Source organism: Trachemys scripta, chromosome 9 (assembly GCF_013100865.1).
Source record: "Trachemys scripta elegans isolate TJP31775 chromosome 9, CAS_Tse_1.0, whole genome shotgun sequence".
NCBI lineage: Eukaryota > Metazoa > Chordata > Testudines > Emydidae > Trachemys > Trachemys scripta.
The window spans coordinates 43505963-43518498 of record NC_048306.1 but is presented as its reverse complement, the minus strand read 5'-3'; the positions used below and the strand labels follow the sequence as shown (position 1 = coordinate 43518498).

Sequence of the window (12536 nt, the reverse complement as noted above, 5' to 3'; positions counted from 1 at the left end):
AGCACCTGCGCCCCCACACATCCTCTGCCAGCACCTGTGTCTCCTCATGTCCTTAGCAAGTGCCATTGCCCCCTCACGTCCTTAGTCAGCACCATCCCTCCACCTCCCAACCAGACAGCACCTGCACCCCCTCAGTTCCTTAGCCAGTGCCATCCCTCTGTGATGGGTTCGGTCAGAGAGACTCCCTTGGGACTGTCACCTGATGTGCTGAAACTACCTCTGAGCCCATTTTTCCTGCCAGCTTGGGACTCCAGAACACTGTCTTGTCCTCAGCCAGCACCATTTCTCCCCCTTTCACCCAGCCAGCTCCCCCTCATGTCCTCAGCCAGCGCCTGCGCCCTCTCATGTCCTCACCCAGCACCATTTCTTCTTCGAGAGATGTCCCTGTGGGTGCTCCACTCCAGGTGTTGGTGCGTCCCTGCACCTTTGCTCGGAGATTTTTGCAGCAGTACTCATAGCGGCCACACATGCTCAGAGGCTGCCCCCCGCTGTGAGTCTAGGTTGATAGTACGCATGCGTGGCCGGTCTCCTCAGTTCCTTCTCTACTGTCCCCGGCCTGAGACGGAGCTCAGCAGACTCGTTAGGAAATCCCTCACTCTTGCTACAATTACCTTTTAGTAACTAGTTTGTTGTCAGTTCTTTGTTAGTGTAGTTAATTACCTCGTTTATCTGTTACAAAAAAAAAAAAATTCTGTCAGCCGCGGCCGCTTTGGCCATGCCGGGCTCCACAGGCTTCAAGCGCTGTGCTACATGCAAAGAAGCTATCCCACTATCAGATGGCCACTCAAAGTGTATAAAATGTTTGGGGGAAGCCCACATTCCCCAAAAATGTGCCCATTGCTGTAAACTCAGTTCCAGGGCACAGAAGGACAGGGAGCTTAGACTTAAACTGCTCCTCCTGCAAAAGTCTATCGGGTCAGTTTCAGACCCAGGCACTGAATCCGGCTCCGCTACCCGCCACAGCCCCCCCGCCTCAAAAAAACTGAAAAAATCTACAAAGAAGGGGCAGCCTTCTTCACCAAAGAAGGTTATGAGGCACAAGGTTTTTCCAGGCAGATCAACGGTCTCTCTGCCTGTGTTTCCTCGCCTCAGCAACTTTGATGAGCCGGGCTCTTCAGGAACCGTGCAAAAGCCGCCTGAGGCTGCGGCGGCGGCGCGAGGCTCTGGTGCCGAGGCATCAGGCTTCCAGTTGCCTGCCTCTATTATGGCACCGTTCGGCACCGCGACGGACGCGGTGCCGACATTTTACAACATGCCTGATCCCCTGCAGGCTGATGTTGCCCGCCCGGCACCGACTGCGGCACCGACCCCCGTGGAGCAGTCTGACAGGGAGGTCACAGGCAAAACCCCTGCTCAGAGGAATGCTCCCGCATGGCAGCCTCCCCCTGCTCAGCTTTCACCTCACGCAGGAGCCTCACTATTTCAATTTACTCGGACAGCAGATCTCCTGGTATCACCTATCCTGCAGTCTCCCCTGATGAATGCATGTTCTTCTCCAATGCCTGAGTCAGGATCTGAGCAGCCTTCCTCCAGTGAGGAGGAAACTGATCCACAGGGAGTTTTTTCTCCATATCAAGACTCCCACTCCCAGACCCCAGGCAATAGAGGTTATAAGAAAACTACCTCATCCTACTCTCAGGATCCTGCTTCCTGGGGGGTGAACCCCTGGATGGCACCACCTATGCCCTACCCACCACCGTGGCAATATTGGACACCATGGGCATCGTACCCTCGGGAATACGTGCACTATGGCAATTCGACCAGGCGCAACACCGATCCAGCGCCGCCACCTGACAAATATGCCAGTGACATGAGACACCTGGCAGCACAGTCACACTTCCAGGATAAACCTAGCCCTGCTCCTATTCCAGCAGAGCCGGAGCTAACACCTGAAGAAGCATTACTTCCCCTTCCTCCGACACCGTCGGATGACTATGCAAAATTCCAGGACCTCTTTAAAAGAGTTGCCAGTGACTTGAGAATTAGCTTGGAGGTAGTCACTGAACAACAACATGAGCTAACGGACATCCTACAACCCCCTTCTTCCTCCAGGGTGGCATTACCAATTAACGCAGCCCTTTTAGAACCCGCTAAGTCCATCTGGCAGACTCCAGCTACAAGCCTACCTACCTGTAAACAAGCGGACAGGAAGTACTTTATTTCTCCAAAGGGCTCTGAATTCCTTTTTACCCACCCGGCACCAAACTCATTGGTAGTAGACGCCGCGAACCGGAGGGCTAAACAACATTATTCTCGTTCCGCCCCAGCCAACAAGGACAGCAAACGTTTGGACCTCTTTGGTCGTAAAGTATACGCATCCTCGACCCTACAATTTCGTATAGCTAATTATACTGCAGTCCTTGCAAAATACGACCACAAAAACTATAATAAATTCATGGATTTTATTGATGACATTCCAGAACAGAAAAAACAACAGTTCAGAGCTATGGTTTCCGAGGGACAAAGCATATCACGCACCGCTCTCCAAGCGGCCCTCGATGTAGCCAACACTGCAGCAAGATCGACCGCTACAGCAGTAGTCATGCGACGGGGTTCATGGCTCTCCTCCTCTTTTTTTCCTCGAGAAGTTCAGAGCACCATTGAAGATCTTCCCTTCGACGGTGACAAACTTTTTGCTTCTACCACGAACGACGTGCTTCATTCAATGAAGGACTCAAGGGCAACCCTCCGGTCTCTAGGTCTCCAGACACCTATGACCAGAAGACAGCAATATAGATACCAACCGTACCACCGGCCACACTATCCCGCATTTACACAACATTCCCATAGACCACAGGAACAACAACAACAACAACGTCAAAGACCAAGATTCCAGCGCCGTCGTCCAAATTCTGCAGGGGCACCTCAACCCCCGCCAACTAATAGGCAGATTTGAAGCCTTGGTCGAGGGTTTAGAAAACAGCGCTCCCACTTCAGCCGACACACCTATCTTTGGACACCGCCTATGACCATTCTCCCATCAATGGAAGAACATTACCTCCGACAAGTGGGTCATAGAGGTAGTTACAATTGGATACGCCATCCCCTTCCTCTCCTTGCCTCCCACCCACCCTCCCCGTCCCTCTTCAGGGACCCTTCTCACGAGCAGCTACTCCTCCAAGAAGTGCAACATCTCCTTCATCTGGGAGCAGTAGAAATCGTGCCAGAACGACACAAAGGGAAGGGTTTTTACTCCCATTATTTCTTAACAGAAAAGAAAAATGGGGGATGGCGACCAATCCTCGACCTCAGGCGGCTCAACAAATTTGTCAAAAAGCAAAAGTTCAAGATGGTTACCCTCACCACCATAATCCCAGCGCTGGAGCAGGGCGATTGGTTTTCTGCCCTCGACCTACAAGATTCCTATTTCCATGTCACTATACATCCGGCCCACAGACGCTTCCTTCGATTTACCCTCGGCTCGACACATTTTCAATACAGGGTACTCCCCTTCGGACTGTCCACAGCCCCCCGTGTCTTTTCCAAGCTCCTAGCTGTAGTCACTGCCTACCTCAGGAAACAAGGGGTCATAGTATTCCCTTACCTCGACGATTGCCTCCTCAAAGCCTCAACATTCGACGAGGCTCTCCGGTTCACGGGGCTCACCGTCGATTGTTTCCTATCTCTCGGCCTACAAATAAACAAAAACAAATCCACATTACGCCCCACCCAGCACCTGCAGTTCATAGGAGCAGACCTCAACTCCCGGACGGGGTTGGCATCTCTCCCACCCGATCGCTTCAACTCCATAAGCCAACTGGCCACTATCATTCGCAACAGTCCCCAGGTGACTGCCCGAGACTGCCTACAACTACTAGGTCACATGGCCTCGTGCACTTTTGTCGTCCAGAATGCACACCTCTACATGAGGTGCTTCCAAGCGTGGTTGGCCACGGTTTACAGACCGAATATGCACTCTCTAAACAAGACTCTCTCCCTACCTGTCCGAGTCAAAGATTCTCTACACTGGTGGACCGTTCACTCCAACCTCTGCTCTGGAGTCCCGTTTCTTCAGCAGGCTCCATCACTCATCCTGACCACCGATGCATCTCTGACAGGCTGGGGTGCACACATGTCTCACCACACAGTACAGGGGCTATGGTCGTCAACCGAGACCTCCCTGCACATAAATGTCCTAGAACTTCGAGCTATTCGCAATGCGTGCCGTCACTTCCTGCCACTAATCAAGCATCATCACGTACGCATAATGACAGACAACATTGCATGCATGTTTTATGTAAACAGGCAGGGAGGAGCTCGATCCCATTCGCTGTGCACAGAGGCTATGAAGCTCTGGAATTGGTGCATTGCGAACAACATCCGGGTATCAGCTGCCTATCTTCCCGGGGTAATGAACACCACAGCGGACGAACTAAGCAGACGCTTCCCATGGGACCACGAGTGGGAGATAGACGAGAAAACCATTCACAACGTATTCAGCACTTGGGGTTACCCAACAATAGATCTTTTTGCAACTACAAAAAACAAGAAATGTCCCAATTTCTGCTCCAGAGCAGGACTGGGCAAACATTCCCTGGGGGACGCATTCATGATCTCATGGTACCGAAACCTACTCTATGCATTTCCCCCGATACCAGTTCTCAACAGGGTCCTGATAAAAATACGAACAGACCGAGCCAAGGTGATCCTCATTGCCCCGTCGTGGCCCAGACAACCGTGGTTTCTGTTCCTCACCAGAATGTCGATTCAACCACCAATCTCCTTGCCTCTCATTCCGAACCTCCTATCTCAACAACACGGCCGCTTTCTCCACCCCAACCTGTCCATGCTTCACCTCAAAGCCTGGTTCCTACATGGTTTTCCCAAAGCGAACTAGATTGCTCTGAACAAGTTCAGAAGGTGCTCCTACATAGCAGAACACAATCTACTCACACGACCTATCTTCAAAAGTGGAAACGATTCCGCTAAACACCTTTGTCCCACGTCGGTACCTCTTTCGCTCATACTTGACTATCTATTGGGCCTTAAGCAATCCAGCCTTTCTTTCAGCTCCATCAGGGTCCATTTAGCTGCTATTACAACTTTTCACAACAGAATTGATGACACGTCTGTCTTTGCTCATTCTATCACTAAGCGTTTCCTCAAGGGACTACAAACCTTATACCCGGACATTAAACCGCCTACCACCCCTTGGGACCTTCATCTAGTACTGTCTTGCCTAACTCAACAACCATTTGAACCCCTAGCCACGTGCTCCCTTTTACACCTCTCGATGAAAACAGCATTTCTAGTGGCAATTACCTCTGCCAGACGGGCAGGAGAAATAGCAGCTCTTATGGCAGACCCACCATATACGCTATTTTTTAAAGACAAGGTTACCCTCAGATTACACCCCAAATTTCTTCCAAAGGTGCACTCGTCATTCCACATTAATGAGCCAATACACCTACCGATTTTTTTTCCGAAACCACACGCGAACTTGTTCGAAGCCTCAATGCATACACTAGATGTACGCAGAGCCTTGTCATTCTATTTGGATAGAACCAAACCTTTTAGAACTTCTTCCAGACTTTTTGTCTCCATTGCGGAGCGCTCCAAAGGTACGCCTATTTCTACCCAGAGACTTTCGAACTGGATTTCCCAGTGCATCCGGTTGTGCTATCAGATGAAGAAGGTTACACCTCCAGACGGCATCAGAACACACTCCACTAGATCTCTGGCTGCCTCTGTAGCATTCTTACGCAAAGTTCCCCTGGCTGATATTTGTAAAGCAGCCACCTGGTCCTCTGAGCACACATTTGTTAAACACTATGCCCTTACTCAAGGCCCTCTATCTGACATACGTTTGGGCAGGGCTGTACTATCCATGGCATTCCTATCAGATCCGAAGTCCCTACCTCCTTAAGATACATGGCTTTAAATCACCTGGAGTGGAGCACCCACAGGGACATCTCTCGAAGAAGAAGAGGAGGTTACTCACCCTGTGCAGTAACTGACGTTCTTCGAGATGAGTGTCCCGGTGGGTGCTCCACTACCCACCCTCCTCCCCTCTACTTCGGAGTTGGGGTAGCCTCCGTTGTAGAGAAGGAACTGAGGAGACCGGCCACGCATGCGTACTATCAACCTAGACTCACAGCGGGGGGCAGCCTCTGAGCATGCGTGGCCGCTATGAGTACTGCTGCAAAAATCTCCGAGCAAAGGCGCAGGGACGCACCAACACCTGGAGTGGAGCACCCACAGGGACACTCATCTCGAAGAACGTCAGTTACTGCACAGGGTGAGTAACCTCCTCTTATTCCCCTTTCACCCAGCCAGCTCCCCCTCATGTCCTCAGCCATCACCATCGACCCCTCACATCCTCAGCCAGTGCCATCCCTCCACCTCCCACCCTGCCAGCACCATCCTTCCACCTCCCACCCAGCCAGCGCTCCCTCACATTCTCAACCATCACCATCACCCCGACGTCCTCAGTCAGCACCATCCCTCCACCTCCCACCCAGCCAGCGCTCCCTCACATTCTCAACCATCACCATCACCCCGACATCCTCAGTCAGCGCATCCCTCCACCTCCCACCCAGCCAGCACCTGTGCCCCCTCATGTCCTCAGCCAGCGCCATCCCTCCACCTCCCACCCAGCCAGCGCTCCCTCATGTCCTTAGCCAGTGCCTGTGCCCCCTCACATCCTCAGTCAGACCATCCCTCCACCTCCCACCCACCCAGCACCAGTGCCCCTTCACATCATGAGCCAGCAATAGTAGTCACAATCATTTAACACAGCCGTGCAGAGTCGTCACATAGATCTACCAGCGTAGCCAAGGTGGGCTAGTGGATTGTTTCCTGGGATTTTGCATTTTTGTGGCTCTTTTTGTGAAGCGTTTTTAGATTGTGTTGAAATCTGCTCCATACTCCCCATCTCTCAGACAAATTACGTGTGGTCCTTTCTGAAAATCTGTTTTCTAATCTATGTGATATTACTGTTTTTTTAACTCCAACTGTTCCTTTCACATTGAGCTTGTCCTAGTGTGTTGATAATCATGTTTATGATAGAAATCAATATATAATTTGAAAACATATTGGTAACAGCCCAATTTCCATTTTCTGCTTATGTTTTTTTACCCCTCCAATCCGTCCCACAATCCCAAGCAGAGCCCCTTTGGCCATTTTTCTTGCTCTACTCTTTGTTTCTCAGAGGAACTGTCCTCTGCTCTACATGACGTGTGAGGTGTGGAGCAGTTCCCCATCTTCTTCCACGTGGACATGCACACATATGGATTTTTTTAATACTTCCTCCTGTTGCACCCTATTCAGTAGGTTCCTTCATTCTCTAAATTTCCTTCCCTGAAATCCAATAGTCATGTACTGCTTTATTCTGTGCTCCACCCTTTACCAACCTGAATCCAAGTAGCCTGTAATCATAGGTTCAAATTTCCTTATTATTCTTGTATTCCCAGCTGGTTCCTCTCTGTTGATAAGAAGTAGAGCTATGTTGGATTCCCTGTCATAAAGCTGTTTTCTGATTTACCTGGGAACATCTTTGATACCCATGCCTGGGTGTCTGTCATGCAACAGATGATACTTGGGTAGTTGCCATCCACCTAGACCATGGGTCTGAGTACTTCAAATTGGTCCAGGAATGTTTCATTTTCTGTTTCCTCCAGTCCTGGTGGTCTATAGCAGCTATTCACTGCAGTTTCTTCTCTAATTGACATTAGCACTTGCTTATAGCACAGATATCTGTAATAAGAATGTCCTCCAGGGATGCAATGTTACTGTTTTCCTTTCCCTTGCTACTTTGTAATCCTGTTTTAGTATAGGATATCACATAATGTGCCTGTATAATGACCACCTAATTGGGGACCCTCAATGCTAAAAGAATAATCCTCCACTGCTTCTGAGCTACTTGAATAACTCCTTTAGCTGATAGCTTTAGTAGACTTTTAATCTCTTATATGAATCAGCCACTAGAGGGAGACAAAGTGACATATTACTAGTATGAGCCTGTAGTGTCACTCGTGGATTAATATTAATTATATCTGTACCTTCTTTTCCCCTTTTAATCTGTGAGCACTGAGCCCCATGTAGTATGTATGTGACGTGACTACCAGTGGGAAGGTATTAGAACCATAAAGCAGCACAAATGTCATATTTCCTTTTATTTTTAATAGGCTGTGTCACAGGGCTGTGGTGTCACCCCATTACAGCTTGCTGAGTGACACAGCAAGATTTTCCTGGAGGAGAGAGAAATTGTGAGAGGCGAACAAGCTCATGTTTCATTCAAGAGGGGCCATTAGGCAATGGTACATAGACCTTGTGCTGGCTTGCTGTATGGAGGTGAATGCCCTTTACCCTCATGGCCTGTAATGGTAGCAGCAATGGCTAATGAAGAGGAATAAATATTGACCCCAGCCATAAATGCTGTTTGGTGAATTTGTGTATGGTTGTGGGAAATTTACACTTACAGCCAGGACAGCAGTGTAGGAGAGAAGTGGACATCGTCAAGGGAAACGTTTTGTTCTACAAGAGGGTGGAAGCAGCTGCAGGGTTCCAGCACCATCCTATATGGAGAACAGACAGAACTGCTGTACTGACAGTGCTTCTTAGCTCCACGCTGGTGGGTTCTCCTTGCATGCTGAGCATGTGTGGAAGGCATGTGTGAGGTGCGTGGGGAGGGTCATCACATCAATGTTCTTAACACTACAACCCACTGAGCAATGAAAAGGACACGCCAGCATGGCAGGATTACGTTGGCTGGTGAAAGCACGGCTGTGCATGAGGTGGCCTCCAGATAATGAAATTCCACTGGCAGGCAGCATGTTCTGCAGGGTGTTGCTGCCAGTCCATTTTCCTCACTGCCTTTGTTTATTACAACCAAGTAAACGCCATCAAGAGCTCACAGCCTTTCCAAGGTGCACTTCCTGAAGCATTTGTTTCTCATTTTGCTCATGTAAGTCCCCTTGCGGTATTTTATTTGCATTTTACATGGCAACTTGAAAAGGAGACTCAGTGAGGCCGCAGCATATTAGCAGCATTGCTCAGACCCTGTTGCAGTGGTAATCCCTGTAGACAGGGAAAGCTAATTTGAGTGGCTGCAGTGAGGGTGGGTTAAGTTTATAGGCACTGATTCATAGAAACCAGCTCAGGCAAAGACCTTTTGTCTGATAAACAAATCGTTCTGCATTAAGTTACAAACTGTGAGAGCTCTCCGGTCACCCAGCACATTTGGCAAGGCCGGGGGCGCAGCTGCATGCTCCTCCAGGTGTGACCACTGGTGCTGCTCTCCCACAATTAATGGGAGAGCTTACACCTGGAGCTCATTAGCAGCCCTTTTAAGCAGCTCTGATGAATGTGAGTCCTAAGCCAGAGACAGACCAACAATCAAGCTTGCCCACTCAGTGAGGTCTCATCAGCAGCTCGTTATATTTGGCTTATCTTGTCTTCTCCCAGGTGTCCTCTGCTGGATGTTTCATCTTCCAGATGGCCTGGACCTGGAAGAATCTTTATGTTTTAATTTCTGTTCAAAGCTTTCTCTGGCCCTTGCCTCCGTCCCTTCCCCAGATAACAACATGACAGGCTGACTGCAATGCCTGCATCCCCTTTCTCACCATTCCCTGGCCGTGCCAGATTTGACTTATCAAGCTTCGCTTTCATGTGATAATTTAAAAAAAAAAAAAAATCCCCCAGTAGCCGTTTTCTTTCGTTTATGTAAATTTTCTTTCAGCCTCTTCAGCAAGTTTCTGTTGTTAACTCCTGGGCAGACAGTAAATCAGTCTGAAGGATGCATAGCCCATGAACTCCACTTTACCAGCTTGTGTTGCCTTTGCATTATATCTTGTCCTGTGACTCCATTACCTGGTAATAAATCTCCTCTCCATGCCTTGCTCCTGAACTGCAGGTCTGTACAACTCTATGGATAGCTGGATGATTGTCCCCAACATCAAACAGAACCACTACACCGTGCACGGGCTCCAGAGTGGCACCAGATACATCTTCCTTGTCAAGGCCATAAACCAAGCTGGCAGCCGGAACAGCGAACCTGCCAGGCTCAAGACAAACAGTATGTGCCAGGGCTTTTTTTTTTTTTTCAGGTTGGGTGGGAAGTAGAAAAGCAGCTTTATCAATCTTGGAGTTTAAAAGGATATTGCTGAGATTTTCTTTAACTCTTTAATTGCTGGGGCTTATAACCATCCTTTGGAAACTTGACATCTTTGTTGTTTCCTTGTTTGACTTATTTTTTCTTCCCATCATGCTCACAAAGGCCAGATTGCACGTGAGCCCTGGGCATTGCATGCTAGCTGGTGTCTCTAGGGTTGCCTCAGAATGCTGTGTCCATGTTGCTTGTTGGGTATGGTTTGTTATTGTAGGGTTATTCATGAGCTCCTTTATGCAAACACGTCTGTCTCTACTGTTCCCTCGTCCCCAGTCCCTTCCCCTCCATTCAGCTGTTGCATACTGTCTAAATCCTAGGCTCTGGGGCAGGGACTGTTTGGGCAAATGTTCAGGTCAGTTCATATCCACTCTGAACCCACTTCTCCAAATCATATCCAGAAATCTGGCTTGATCAAGAAGCGAAAGTAGCAGAAATCTGGTTGCACAACCTGTTCTTAATGAGCATTCCACATTTTTGGTGCTTAATAAAGTCAAACCTCTTGAAATTGACCTCTCATGTACTTCTGAGCACTGAGCTTGGTGTCTACTGGTTTGTTAAGAGAGGGTCACTTGTGTGAACTAGACAGCTCACTGGCTTATTATTGTGGGGTTATTTGGGAGGACTGTGAGGCATGTGCTGGTTTGTTATCATAGGGTTATTAGGAAAAGAAACCTGAAAAGCATCTATATGGAAAATGTCATGGGCTTTACCAACAAACATGAGAAAAAAGTTAGTTCAGACTTCGGTTCTTCCAATCTAAATTCCCTCAGAGGGGAGGGAAAGAGTTAAAGACATTCTAAAAATGGGAGCGGGATCAGACAACAGGCTCATTGACTTCAAAGGGAACAGGATTGGATCCACTCTGGCCATGGAGTAGAACATGATATGTGGAGGATTTATACCTCATTTCCCATTAGCTCAGTAACACATCTGGGATGATTATTTCACTCTTAGTGATGATTTGTAATACAAAAAAAAAAAAAAAAAAAAAGTAAAAATATGAGAATGGGCAGTCGGTATCCAAAGTAGTTGCAAGTAGCTTGTCTCTTCGCTTTTGTCCAGCAGTGGCCATGTCTTGTTGATGATTATAAGATTCCTCTGTCTGGTCCTGACGTGCCCAGAGTTCTTTTTTGTTCCCTTTTCTTGATGTTTCAATCATGTCTGAATTCTGCACTTGAGTAGGCTTGTGAAATGATTTATTGCTTCTNATCTCGGTACCACTCACCGGCACCGCACAGGGACCGATCATCTCCGGACCGGAACCAAGCGGCACCGTATCATCCGGAACCGATTTCGGCACGATCGGCACCGCCCTGGCCCTTGAGATCGGTGTCTCGTTCCTCCGATGGGGCCTCGAGATTGGCATACCCCCCTCAGGGGCAGGCCGCTGAGGCTGACATGAGCCACTGGCAGGAGGTAGCGGAGGATCCCGCTCAGGGACCTACGCACTGGTCGTTCTGGACCCCGTGGGCGTATCACCAAGCACGGGGCACCGCCATCAGCCTCTCGCTCGGCACGCTCTGAGCACAGGGCTCCGGAGGCCACCATCTCCCGCCCCCCCTCAGGGGGCATGGAGGCTCCCGTGCCTGCACCACCTGAGGGCCTGGACCCAGGGGCAGGCGACGCTCCGCTTCAGGGTCCCTTGGAGCAGGACCCGCCATTAGATCCCTTGCCACCTGAGGCATCCTCCTCATCTTCCCCAGATGAGGCGGTGGCGGGCACAACAGCCACACGTCCGCCCCCGATAGATCTTCGTGCACACCAGGACCTATTACGTAGGGTGGCACGTAATATGGACCTCCAGGCAGAGGAGATAGTGGAGGTACAGGACCCAATTGTGAACATCCTCTCTGCGGATGCCCCATCCAGGGTGGCATTGCCCCTGATTCGCACGATTCAGGCTAATGCCACTGCGATATGGCAAACTCCTGCCTCTATTCCACCCACAGCCAGAGGGGTGGAAAGAAAGTACTTTGTCCCCTCAAAGGACTATGAGTACTTATACACTCATCCCCAACCGTGTTCACTAGTGGTGTCATCGGTGAACGCAAGGGAGCGCCACGGTCAGCAGGCTGCAGCGCCCAAATCGAAGGACGCTAAGCGCTTCGATTTGTTTGGGCGTAAGGTATATTCAGCCGGAGGGCTGCAACTTAGAGCAGCTAACCAGCAGGCGCTCTTGAGCCGCTATAACTTTAATTCCTGGAACTCTATGGGGAAGTTCAAGGAATTGGTCCCCCAAGACTCCAGGGAAGAGTTCGGGGCCTTAGTGGAGGAGGGTAAGAAGGTGGCACGGACCTCCTTACAGGCCTCCTTGGATATAGCGGACTCGGCTGTGAGGACGCTGGCCTCAGGTATCGCCATGCGGAGAGTCTCCTGGCTCCAGGTCTCGGGCTTGCCTCCGGAACTGCAGCAAACCTTGCAGGATTTA

General features: G+C 49.7%; 1 protein-coding gene across 5 annotated transcripts in view; it reads left to right on the top strand.

The window, feature by feature from the left end:
* The window catches only part of LOC117882764 (probable E3 ubiquitin-protein ligase MID2), a 286426-nt gene extending 276349 nt beyond the window's left edge, over window positions 1-10077 (top strand). For 3 of the 5 annotated variants that reach the window (XM_034781530.1, XM_034781532.1, XM_034781531.1), the window contains exon 8: window positions 9854-10077. In XM_034781530.1, coding sequence (XP_034637421.1) covers window positions 9854-10062 — 209 coding nt within the window. In that variant the 3' untranslated portion in view covers window positions 10063-10077. The remainder of the gene's footprint in view (window positions 1-9853) is intronic. The other 2 variants (XR_004647099.1, XM_034781533.1) reach the window with 2 other exon arrangements.
* The last annotated feature ends 2459 nt before the right edge of the window (window positions 10078-12536 follow it).